Source organism: Hyaena hyaena, unplaced genomic scaffold (assembly GCF_003009895.1).
Source record: "Hyaena hyaena isolate Hyena2069 unplaced genomic scaffold, ASM300989v1 scaffold_1365, whole genome shotgun sequence".
NCBI classification, from domain to species: Eukaryota; Metazoa; Chordata; class Mammalia; order Carnivora; family Hyaenidae; genus Hyaena; species Hyaena hyaena.
In genome coordinates, this window is record NW_024081994.1 from 320,469 (window position 1) to 333,855 (window position 13,387).

General features: G+C 36.3%; 2 protein-coding genes across 2 annotated transcripts; one reads left to right on the forward strand and one right to left on the reverse strand.

The window, feature by feature from the left end:
• Nucleotides 1–2,312: 2,312 nt before the first annotated feature.
• LOC120225262 (olfactory receptor 5AL1-like) lies at nucleotides 2,313–3,287 on the forward strand. Its single transcript, XM_039223514.1, has one exon. The coding sequence runs from the start codon at nucleotides 2,346–2,348 to the stop codon at nucleotides 3,285–3,287; it is 942 nt and encodes a 313-aa protein (XP_039079445.1). The 5' UTR covers nucleotides 2,313–2,345.
• A 5,752-nt stretch (nucleotides 3,288–9,039) lies between these two features.
• On the reverse strand, nucleotides 9,040–9,999 carry LOC120225241 (olfactory receptor 1038). Its single transcript, XM_039223495.1, has one exon. It carries the CDS (start codon nucleotides 9,997–9,999, stop codon nucleotides 9,040–9,042), a length of 960 nt encoding a protein of 319 aa, XP_039079426.1.
• Between the last annotated feature and the right edge of the window lie 3,388 nt (nucleotides 10,000–13,387).

Consider the following 13,387-nt stretch of genomic DNA (forward strand, 5'->3'; position numbering starts at 1 on the left):
GCTACTGAGAGTGAGAGGTGGATGGGGGCGGTGGATGAGGCATCCAAAGGGTTTGAAATGGCTGCATGCAGACTGGGAGGGAAAACACTGATTTGGAAAAAGCAGGTCAAATAAGTGACTACTTGATTTTACATGTAATACATTTGTAACAATTCACTTTTGCCTCAATGGTGTTCTTGGAAATTTAGAAACAATTGCAAAGAGAGGAATATTTCAAAATACCCAGATATTTGGTATATCTGGGAGGAAACAAGGCCAGAAAAATTGCTGGAAAGTGTCATTGTAGTAGCACATAATGGAGTCTAAGCCCTATGGAGTAAGAATTAAATGAAGAAGGTGACAATAGATCCAGGATAATGAGTGAAGTTAAAGGATTAGTGATATGCAGCCATAAATGAAAAGTTGCAGTATCATAGCTGAGGTGAAAAGGAGGGGGTAAAAAGCTGTGGTCACAAGATAATGTTTTAATTTTTGATATTAACTATTTGATCAATTTCCAGATAACACAATTTTCAAAATGGAGCCCATGGGAGTGAGAATCTCAAGCAGATTGGTGGTGCTAGGAGGCACTGATATCAAGATCAAGGATCTGAGAAGCCATATTATTTGAATATGTGGTGGGTATGGGCACTAATGACAACTTTGTGGCAGAGAAACAGAGAGATCTTAGTATCAGAGTCTTCAAAGAATAGGAGGAAGGGACCTAGACATATATGTAACAACAGGGCATATGGCCATAAGTCTCGAAGCATCAGAGTAGTTTACACAAGTCAAGATGTAATAATGAATAAGGCCCCTGCTCCAAACATGAGCAATGTCTTAATCTTACCTGCCAGATTTGAAATATGAGGAAAGTTTAAAATGGAACAGCCTGTGAAGAAATAACCTGGAAAGAAATAGGTTTTCAAGGGGGATCCAAATTACAGTTTAAGAAAAGGAGAATAAAATGTTTGGTGATATTGGAGAGTTTTATTATATTAGAGTTAGAGCTACACAGATTCCAATACAGCAGAAAACTGTCAGTACTAGAAAGATGAAGAGTTTGGTGAGGCAAAGATTTGAGATCACAACTTGTGAAGCAAGAGAAAGACGCTTCAAAATATTGCCAAAAGATTAATGTGGGTGCGGTTATCAGCAGGAGGGGATTGCACACAGGTGTCTGCAGAGTCAGCTACAATCTGACTATTGTTAATACTATTAAGAGCTAAAATGCATTTATTTAACACGTAGTAGAAGACTGGCACTCCTCAAAACACCTGACTTGCGCAAACAGATAAATTTCCTTTCCAAACTTGCCTTGATCTCTGGTTAATAGGGAAATTCTTGCCTCTCTGAAAGGAGATCATTTCTCTATGAATTGAGGTTAGGGAATCAAGGACCAGTTAGTAAGATATTCTGCTTTACCCAATGCTAATTAGGAACCGTGACGAGGGCTTAAGCTCTCAGGCTCAGTTTCCATATCTGAAAATGAAGATGATAGCTATACTGCCAATATAAAGGGTGGATGTAAAAAGAATCTGAGATAAAATAGTAAAAAAAAAATCAAATTTCTCTCACTCTTCTCAATGTCATAAAAGCTGCTCTCTTTTAATTAGTCCGAAACCAGTTTGTATTTTTATAAACTTATCCTAGATTTTTTTTCCTCCGGCTTTGCATTTGGATGTTGGAAGATATGTGATAAAGGTGTTTTCTGAATTATTTCATGTATTTTTAACCCTGCTTATGCTTATTTCAATAAAAGCAAAACTACCCATATTTCTACGAGGTTTTTTCACCCCTTAATTCACAAATACTACATAACATTGAAGGAAAACTAGGAATAACATTAAATAAGAGAATAACGTAAAATAAAAATTACAGTGGATATTTGGTATAGAGGTCATCAGAATTCAAAATTTTGTGTATTACTTTTCACATTCCCTTTTCTGACATCGATTTTTAAAATTTTTGTTTCCAGTTAACTAAACATTTCAAAGGAATTAGCATGATTCTGCTTAAAATATTTCAATAATTAAAAAAATATTTGGTCTGTGTTCATGTAATATTCAATCTTTATTAAAATTGTTCGTGAGATAGATTATTCAATTACATAAAAATCAAATTAAATATCATCTTTCTATATTTACAAATCCTCATAGAATTCCGTCTTCGGGAGTTGCTGCCTAGAACAAGTCACTTCATTCTTCACCAGGAAGATTCTCCCTTGAATGTGTTCAACTGTAAGTTCACAGTGGATCAGAACAAGCTCCTAATATCTGCTTAATTATTGCCAATAGAGACAAGAATATTCAGAATGTGTGATCTGGAGGGGTTTTCAAATGTAAGAAAACTTTAATATCTATTCCATGGCCAAAGACAATCATTCAGCAGTCTCTGAGTTTATCCTCTTGGGACTCACGGATAATCCAGAGCTTCAAGCCATTCTCTTCGGCATATTCCTAGTAATCTATTTAGCTAGTGTCCTGGGTAATCTTGGTATGATTGTACTCATCCAAATCAGCCCTCAGCTTCACACACCCATGTATTTTTTTCTTAGGCACCTGGCTTTTGTTGATTTTTCTTTTACTTCATCTGTCACCCCAAAGACCTTGGTGAATTTTCTGTGTGATGTTAAAAGTATAACATTTTATGCATGTGCCCTTCAGGTGTGCTGCTTCATCACATTTGTAGTTTGTGAACTGTATTTGCTCGCGATCATGGCCTATGATCGGTATGTGGCCATCTGCAATCCTTTACTCTACATCGTCCGTATGCCTAGAAGCCTCTGTAATCGAATGATTGTTAGCACATACGCTTACGGAGTCACAGTGGGTCTCGTGCAGACAGTGGCAACATTCCACTTGTCTTTTTGTGGCTCCAATGTGGTCAACCACTTTTACTGTGATGATGTTCCCTTGGTTGCTCTGGCCTGCTCTGATACTCACATCAAAGAGCTGATGTTGTTTGTCATTGCTGGCTTCAATACCCTCTGCTCTCTACTGCTTGTCATCATTTCTTATATCTTCATCTTCTTTGCCATCCTGAGGATCCATTCTACTGAAGGAAGACAGAAAGCCTTTTCTACGTGTGCTTCCCACCTGACCTCCATCACCATATTTTATGGGACAATCATTTTTATGTACCTAATGCCCAAGTCAAACCATTCTCTGAACACTGATAAATTTGCTTCGGTGTTTTATGTCATAGTGATTCCCATGTTAAACCCATTGATCTACAGCTTGAGAAATCAGGAAGTAAAAAATGCACTGAAAAGAATTGTAGAAAAGTTGTGTTTGGATATCAGATAACTGAAAAATCAGTTGGGTAGGAAGGGATCAGAGGACTTTGAGCTCTGTCTTACTTAGAGTTACAATGCTGATAAATGATAGATTCACAGTCCTCACTTTTGGGGCTCACACTGAATCAAGATATGTCTTATCCACAGTTTCTTTCTGTGATCTCCACATGAAAGACATTCTGTAAAATTTAAGTTATTGAATTGCAAAAGGAGAAAGAAAAATAGAGAAAGCAAGAGAGCAAGAGCAAGTCAAGGAGACAGAGAGAGAGAGAGAGACAGAGAGACAGAGAAGAGAGCAAGAGCATGAGCAAGAGATAATCTTAACCTATTTGACCATGATGTCTTCTCCAAAATCAAAAGAAAAGAGTATGGAGAGCACAGTGACTTTATCTGAATTCTGTGTCATATTGAAAAATTTGGGCTGTCCTGAAATACATCAAGATCTGGTATCTTGTATTTCAAGTTGCTGCAAAGATAATCTGGAAAACACGTCAAAGTTTAACAGCAAGAATTTTTGACCTTAACGCTCTAGGTAATTTCCCCAATACTCTGCCTTCTTCATTCAGCTAACAGAAGCACCAAAAAAGCTACCTTGACATTGAGTATTTAGTGACACTGAATCTGTATCAGTTTAGTTCAGTGGAGCCACTTTGTATGATTATAATTCACTGCCTATTTTATATAAGTGTGTGATTAGGAATGTGGACTCTTCACACAGTTTGGCAATAATCTTAGCCTTTCCATGAGTTGTTGTTACTGGTAAATTATTTTACATTTCTTTATCTTAGTTTCCTAACTGCACAATGCAGTAGTAGTAGTTTCTTCGGGTACAGACCCTAACGTGAGGTTCTAACTCACAAACTGCAAGAAAACGATCTCAGCCTAAGTTGGATGCTTAACTGGTTGAGCCACCCAGGAGCCTTATGCTTAATTATTGACATTGTTATTGTATTAATGATCCCTTTTATTAGGTTTCAGGTAATTGGGTAATAACCCTTTTAGAAATAGTTGGCAATATGATATGCTTCATTTTAAAATCAACAAAATGCAAATATAAAAGCTAAGAAATTACTGTGATCTTTAAAACAATTCCGTTTTTTTAAATTTCCTTCTGCATCATCTGTTTATGAACATATTTTAAATTGAGTTTTGTTTTTCCTCTATTCCTGCTATTAAAATGAGCATCTTTTTTCTTGAAGAAAGAACTAATCTACCTTTGTTATATTTAGTAATGAATACATTAATAATTAATTTATTCAGTTTGAAACTTTTCAAAGTAAAAATAGTGCTAATGTTAAAATTTTTAAAGTCCCCATCTCCTATTTCTTTTGCCCACCCCCATCTACCTCCCCTATGGTAAACATAAGTTTGTTCTCTATAGTTAAGTCTTTTTCTCTTCTTCTCTTTCTTTTTTCTCCTTTGCCCCTTTGCTTGGTTCTTTTGTTTCTGAAATTCCACATATGAGTGAAACCATATGGTATTTATTTTCTATTGAATGTTTGTCCCTGTTCTGGGTGCTTATAAAAGTGCTTTAAAATAAGTACTTTAATTTATTGTTCAATTAATTTTCTTAGCACTCCTCTGAGGCAGGTATCTAAAAAAAAATCAAAACAGTTTATATAATTCATTAGCACAACGTGTATCTAATAATTGGTAAAAAGCAACAAGATTTGAGTTCAATTCTGTCTGACTATAAAACATTTTTTAGGGTCGCCTGGGTGGCTCAGTTGGTTAAGCGTCTGACTTTGGCCCAGGTCATGATCTCACGGTTCGTGGGTTCAAGCCCCATGTTGGGCTCTGTGCTGACAGCCAGCTCAGAGCCTGGAGCCTGCTTCAGATTCTGTATCTCCCTCTCTCTGACCCTCCCCTGCTCATGCTGTCTCTTTCTCCCTCAGAAATAAATAAAACATTTTTAAAAATTTGAAAAAAACATCATTTTTAATGGCTATTTTATATTTCCAACTACAGTTAAACAACCTTGGGGTTTTGAAACACTGAATAGTGATTCACAAACCAAAAAACTAGAGTTACATTAAATTTTTTGCAAGCTACAAAATTATGAGACAGATATGTGAGCCTTAGTGTGGCACAGAAAACATATCTCCCCTTTTGCTCATAAACTTTAGAAAAGAGAGTAAAGAGAAAGGTCATCACATATGGGGCTGGGGCTGAGGACCTTCTGCCTTTATCATCCTTTAGCTCATCAGCTCGTTTCCATGTTTCTGAGAATCTCCTTCTCCCTGAAAAACCAGATTTTAACTGTTCCCCAAAATCATAACCATATTTCACTTCAACACTTGGAGATTTCACTGGGTCCCATTTGCTATTGCAAAACTGCCTTGGATTAGGACCTAAGGAAAGAACCTTAACAACTCTGATGCACAATCTTCTCATCTATAAATTGAGACTTCTAAGAAAAGTTATCTCTGAATGGCCTCTATCTGTGTGATTACTTACATGATAAAATGCAACCACCATGTGCTTAATTTAATGACTTAATGATCAAGTTAAGTGCCAAAAAGAAGTCCTGAGAGGGAAAATAGTCTATAAATACATAATTACTAGTGGTCCTTCTTCATAGATTATATTCTAATATTACTTTGGTGAGGTCAAAATACATAGAAACAATGGGTTTCTCTGAACTAATACATAAATAAGAAATAAAATTGAGAGAATATGAGGGAATTGGAAGAAAGCATTACACAGTGTACATTAATTAAGGGCGCCTGGGTGATGCAAAGTCTGGCTCTTGGTTTTGGCTCAGGTCATGATCTCAAGGTTTGTGAGTGAGTTCAACCCCCTATTGGGCTCTGTGTAGAAAGCTCAGAGCCTGCTTTGGTTTTTCTCTCTCCTGCTCTCTCTGTCCCTCCCCTGCTCACATGGATGCCCTCCCTCTCACTCGCTTTCTATCTCAAAATAAATAAGTAAAAAACTTTTTTAACAAGTGTACAATTGTGACACCTAGCTGGCTCAGTCAGTTAAGCATCTGACTTTTAATTTTGGCTCAGGTCATGAACCCCAAGCTGGGCTCTGCACTGACAACAGGAAGCCTCCTTGGGATTCTACCTCTCCCTCTCTCTCTCTCTCTCTCCATCTGACTTTTAATTTTGGCTCAGGTCATGAACCCCAAGCTGGGCTCTGCACTGACAACAGGAAGCCTCCTTGGGATTCTACCTCTCCCTCTCATTCTCTCTCTCTCTCTGTGTGTCCTTCCCAGGGTTCATGCTCTCTCTTTCTCTCTCTCACAAAATAAATAAATAATTTTTTTTTTGAAAAGTGTACATTAAATTCATCAGAACACTTACATTCTAGATATACTCCTAAAAACTCTATGCTTCTAAAACAATTGACTTGTTGTTGTTGTTAAATCAAATCATGTTTTGGGGACACTGGCTGGCTCAGTAAGTAGGTATGCAACTCTTGATCTCAGGGTCGTGAGTTCAAGCCCCATTGGACTTGGACCTTACTTTAAAAAATGTTAAAAATATCTTAAACATATTTCTAAGGAATTTTAACTTTATGCATGTTAAATTATCCTTTCAAAAGGTACAGTAGGGTAAAGACCACATAATTTATCTATCTTGTAAACCTTGATTTTCATATATTATACTCCAATGTGTGTGACTTATTTCCTAGTATTGATATTAAATGAATTATAAGAATATTAAATGAGTTGATAGGGGCACCTATCATGGACACCTCAGAAGGAGGAGTGAAAATGCAAATATTTTATTTAAATACCCCTGGAAACAAAATGCAGAGGGTCAATTAAGATATTTTGACAGAGGGATTGGTGTTTGAGGAAATGAATCTAGGTGGCTAGAGAAGTTGCTGGAATATAGTTTTGGAGGTTGCACAGACCTGTGTACATCTGGCCAAGAAGAAGCTGAATAATATGTCTGTCAAGTACACTTGAATTTTTTGCTTTGCTTCCCTGAAAAAAGCCAGGTTTACCTTAAGAAGTGACTACTAATAGGAAGGAATTAAAATTGCATGAAAACATGAAAATGTCAATTCAATTAGCATTCAAGCATTGTTGCTGTAAGGATTATACGAAGCAGGAAGGTATAGTGAGCCCAAGGCCAGAGCAGTGTTCCTCAGGTAAGACATCAAGATTCTATAGGTCTCATGGGGCGCCTGGGTGGCTCAGTTGGTTAAGTGTCCAACTTTTGGATTTGGCTCAGGTCACAATCTCACGGTTTGTGAGTTCGAGCCCCACATAGGCCTGGCTCTGTGTTGACAGTGTGGAGCCTGCTTGAGATTCTCTCTCCCTCTCTCTCTGCCCTTCCCCTCTCACTCTCTCTGTCTCTCTCTCCAACACAAATAAACTTTTAAAAATAATAAAAAACATTCTATAGGTATGAATTTCCTTACCTACAAAAAATGGATGGTTTTGATGTATATTATGTGTTTTGTACTTGACACGTGAGAATGTGTGCATCCATCCATATAAATATACTTACCTGGAAAAGTGTAGTGAATAGAAAAACCACACTTCTCTGTCAGACCTACTTTAAAAATGTAAGAATTCAATCAACTGACAAGGTTCTCTAGCACCTCTAGCAACATGTCTGAGTTATTTGCAAATTAAGCGCAGAAGGGGAAATAATCTCCTACATTAGAAGTTGCATTCTATATAATTACTGCAAATGTCAGTTCCTTCTAAAGTGGTAAAACAAGAAAATAATATTAAGAAACTAATTTAATTATTTTTGTGAATACTGAAATTATAAAATCTTACAAATTACTGTTTTGTTAAATTTTATGTCACAATCCTATAAGGTTCATTAAATAGATTGCAGGCACACATAAAAAACATCATAACTTAAGATTATTTCTATTTGAACAAATGTACAGGTACATTGAACATATTTGATTATTTAATAACACAATTTCTTATAAATAATTGCCTTCCCATTGTATTTAAAAATCGGATAATGACACATTTAAGATTAGATCATCTGTATTGCAATATCTTGATTAACATCTACAATGTGAAGAAAACAAAATGCAAATAAACTTTCATTTGCATTTAGAATTGTCATATTACTAGTGATGTGAACTTGGGCACTTTATACTTAACTGAGGCCCAGAGGTAAAGCCTCAGACATTTCTTAGGTTTATTTGATTGTATTAGGTAGGATTACTTGATTCAGTGCCTGAAAGCTAGTAGAAACCTAACCAGACTTTGCCCTTCTTCCTTCAAGACTGATAAGCTTTTGAGAGCTCAATGAATCAATCTTTAATTACACACATTTATATAACAAACATATACATATCACTTGTTATCAAAGATATTGTTGTAAATATTTCATAAATATTAACTCATTTCATCTTTAAAACAAAACAATCAGTTGGGGCCTCTTACTTTCTAGAATTAGAAACAGAGTCACAGTTTAAGCCAATGTCCAAGGGGGTGTAGTTAATAAAGGGAGGGCATAGCATTCAAACTCAGGCAGGCTTCATTCCAGAATAGTAAGTTCTAACAAAGATATGCTGTTACCTTCACTTCAGGTACACAAAGGTGTGTTTGAGGGTGTATTTTAACATATTTTCCGTGGTCTGGTCAAGGCTGAAGTGGCCTGAACCAGACTCTCTGAATCATGCTGACTTTCCAGAATTGGCCTGCATTCTTGTAGAAAAGATCAAGGTTGGCTGAATTACAGTCACATTTTTATTTGACTGGGAATGAATTAGAAGAAATATCAGCAGAAGGAAGTTTGATTTATTTACCCTCATATTAAATAAAGCATTCATTATTGTTAGTTTCTTAATTTTAACAACTTTAAGGTTTCACAACCTTTATCCAAGGCTTTCCTTGAGGCATCTTTAACCTCTTTATTCCTTAGACTATAGATCAGGGGGTTCAACATCGGGATCACCACTGTGTAAAATACAGATGCCATTTTGTCCGTGTCCAGGGAATGATTTGATTTGGGTTGTAGGTACATAAAGATCAAGGTGCCATAGAAGATAGTGACAGTCAGCATATGGGAGCCACAGGTGGAAATAGCCTTGTGCCTCCCCTGAGTAGAGCAGATCCTTAAGATGGCAGCAATGATAAAGATGTAGGAGGTGAGAACAATGGAAGAGGAGCAGATCATATCAAAACCAGCAAAGGCAAAAATCAGAATTTCCTTCACGTGTGTGTCTGAGCAGGACAGAGCCAAAAGAGGAAGGTCATCGCAGTAGAAATGGTTAATGACATTGGGGCCACAGTAAGTTAGATGGAAGGTGATAATGGTATGGAATAGAGCAACCAGAAAGCTGTATATATATGGAACGGCCACTAATTGAATGCAGAGTCTTTTTGACATCAGGGTTGAATAGTGCAGAGGACTACAGATGGCCACATAGCGATCATAGGCCATAGAAGCCAAAAGGAAACACTCGGTGATCATGAAGGTAAGAAAACAACCCAGTTGTGTTGCACAAGCATGGAAAGTAATAGTGTTGATTTCCACAACAAAATTCACCATCATCTTTGGTGTGATAGCAGAGGAGTAGCAAAGGTCAACAAAAGCCAAGTGACTGAGGAAATAGTACATAGGCGTGTGGAGTCGAGCATCAATCCTGATTAAAGTTATCAACCCCAGGTTGCCCAGCACTGTGACAAGATAGATGATGAAGAACACCACAAAGCATGGGGTCTGAAGCTCTGGCTGGTCCGTAATTCCCTTGAGAATGAATTCAGTGACATAGGTGATATTGGCATCAGCCATTTATTCAGGTGAATTTTACTGATTTCGCTCCAAGTTGAAGAATAAAAATGACACTTCTCATGGCCCCTGCCAGTGTTGGCAAAAGGTGGTCACTGGTGTCTTCTTGCTTTGAATCATGTTGTCTTCTGGGCACAAAGTAACCTTACATCTCTGGTAATATGAGTTCTTGCCTACTCTCACAAGAGCCTTCTTAAATGTTGTTTTGCTTTTTAATTTTAGCAAATACAGAAGGGTGCTAGTTAAAATTTCAATACTACCTGAAAGAAAACACTTGAGACAACAAACACGAATATTTCAGCATTTTTGTTGCCACTACCTTTTCTATGTATTTATAAATATGACAACACAAAAATATGTAACTCATAAATGAAGCTATATTAACTCTTTTCAACTTATTTGCATCTTCCCACAGGCTTAAAAATATCAAAATAATCTACTATGACTTACTTACTTTCCTATATCCCCTGCTTTGCTTACATAGACTGAGTACTTGAGGCTGTAGAAGCTAAAAGAAGATTAATCAGAAATATAGAAAAACATGCAATTTTATTTGCATAAGAATTAGGGACTCATTATTTTTTTTCCAATTCAAAATTCACCACATTCTAATGTTTGTTGTCCAAAGCATTAACATTAATTAAGTAGTCTATCAGATAACTCATTATTTTAAACTACAGCATCTTTCCCCATAAACAAGTGTCAATATACTCCAACGGCTTACAATATCAAAGCATTTACTCTAGTAGGTTTTACTGTTAACAGCATATCCTAAGGAAATAATCTGCTGCAAGCAAGGTTTATGGCGACATATATAAGTAGGTGGAGTTCTTGATGCATGCTTCAGAATAATTGCAATTATTTGTAGTTCCACCAGTCTTCAAACAGAGGACTAATTAATTAAGCTTAATATTAGCCTATTTGAATTTATTTTTGTTCTTGGCTTTATATTCCACAAAATAGAACTACAAAATATTAAGAAAGGAAGGCACCTTGAAAAATTCACCATGTCTACTGCCTTCATATTTCAAATTTTATTTTTTACTATTGTTATTATATACCTGTTGCCATTGAGTGCTGTTCTTATCAGATACTCTATTTATTTCCATTCATAAATTAACTTATGACAGTCTCTTGGTAATGTTATGAGAAAAGTTCTATCCCAACATCCCTGATTAACAGTTGCAAAAACCCTGGCTTATCACTATGGTCACAGAGAGTAGGTTGTATAAGGTGGGTGTGGCTGGGTTTGTTTGAAAACACAACCCAGAGGGCACCTGGGTGACTCAGTAGGTTAAGCAAAGGACTCCTGATGTCCATTCAAGTCATGATGTCAAAGCCAGTGAGACAACCCTGTATTGGGCTCTGCACTGACAGCGTAGAATCTGCTTGGGATTCTGTCTCCTCCAGTCTCTCAGTCCCTCTCCTGTTCATGTGCTCATGTGTGTGCACCTGCTCCCTCCCCCTCTCTCTCAAAAATAAATGCATAAACTTCAAAAATTAAGCAGAGCCGATATTCCTAATTATCATGCTATGCCGCCCAAAGTGCAGTGACTTGCTCTTTTAGCTTTAATCACTGTGATAGAATTATATCTGGAAGATGTATCCATTTTTCTGTAGTATCAAATAAAATGTTTAAAACTTGGAGAAGACAAACATGAAAGCTGTAGTTTTTAGAAGAATGCTCTGCTTTCTATGTATTTTGCCAAAGTAAAATTTCAGAAGTCTGAGCTTTGAAAATAGTTATTAAGTAATGCTGTCCATTCTCATAAATAACTGCTTCATTCAAGAATATTCAGAATTAAGGCCTGTCTTACTTGCTTATAGGGCTTTGAACACATTGAACTATTTCTCACAAAGTCTTTTGTCTCAAGTCCATATGTGAAGTTATAATTTGAAATTTAATTGAAAATAATTATAAGATTACCATGAAATGTAAAAGAGACCTTCATGGAAAAAATGGTGTCAGAGGAAAAGATCCATTTATAATTTGATAGTATTTTACATGATATAGTAAAGTCCATCTGTGCATTAGAATTTCTTATATTACTGCTTTGTTAAAGTTCTCATAAAAGACAACATGTAGGATTTTGCATCTACCTTAGAACCCCCTGGGTTATTTTATCAGTTCCTCTAATTTTTCGAAAGTAATTTTTTTCTCATAGTTTCCAATTAGTCTCAGTACCTTGTTCTGAAGCAGCTACTATATCAAAGTCTTACTAATTTTTCTATCATTTCCACATCTCTGTCAATATTGAAGTGAAGGCCTCAAAATCATTGACATATTTACCTAAAGATTTTTTTTAAGAATGGGAGCGCCTGGATGGCTCAGTCGGTTAAGCATCCAATTTTGGCTCCGATGGTGATCTCATGGTTTGTGAGTTGGAGCCCTGTGTTGGGCACTCTGCGCCTGGAGCCTGCTTCAGATTTTGTGTCTCTTTCTCTGCTCCTCCCCCACTCACACACTCTCTCTGTCTCTCTCTGTCTCTCAAAACTAAATAAATATTTTTAAAAATAAAGATTTATTTAAGAAGTACTGTTATTTCCTGCTTCACTGCATCCTTCCTAAAGTGAGTTTCTTGGAACTTTACTGCATACTTATGCAAATCACCTATGGATTTCAATACCAGGTACCCCCTACCAATTTAACCAGAACATTTGCACAGTACTAGGCATCAGCATTTGTAAAGCCCCCTAGGTAGTTCTGATGTACAGGCATGTTTGGGAATAAATAGCCTAAAGAACAAATTCATTAGAATGGCAAGCAGAGATCAACCATTCTTTCAAACTTACTTTTACTTACTTCTCTTTTGGTTTTGTTTCCCTGACCTATGGCTGAATTAGTTTGAGTACTAATGACTCCACCATCCCAGTGGAATTCAAATTGGAGTATGGCTATTTCTACTAACATGAAAAAACTCACCGAAGGTTGTGTGGACAAGAATCGTTTCAAGACAATTAATTTGCAGGTCCTCCATTTTTTATCTGTTCCTTTCCAAAAATCATTTGATTGACAAGGCACTTGTACTCTTGGATTTTGCTTTTATCTTCCCTTTTCAAAACTCACACCCCTCACACTTGCAAAAGAAAGACATACCTCTCATTCATTTGGGATCCTATTATGGTTTTTTTTTTGCTCCAACATTTGGACACTTAGATGATTCTTTTCATATGATCCCATAAATACGCCCCTGGTTCATTAATAAGATCAATTTCAAATGAAAGTTAAACACATATTGAAAAATTATCCACTAACAGTAGATGTATATAGGTTATTTTAATCATTTAATTATGATTATAACTCAAATAGAAATATTTTACTACTGTAACATATAGAAGCTAGAGAACCTATTATTACAAGAATAAAATTTCCAATCAGTGTGTGTATATT

Coding starts and splice junctions, on each gene's coding strand:
- LOC120225262 (XM_039223514.1), top strand. CDS start 2,346: ATGGCCAAAGACAATCATTCAGCAGTCTCTGAGTTTATCCTCTTGGGA.
- LOC120225241 (XM_039223495.1), bottom strand. CDS start 9,999: ATGGCTGATGCCAATATCACCTATGTCACTGAATTCATTCTCAAGGGA.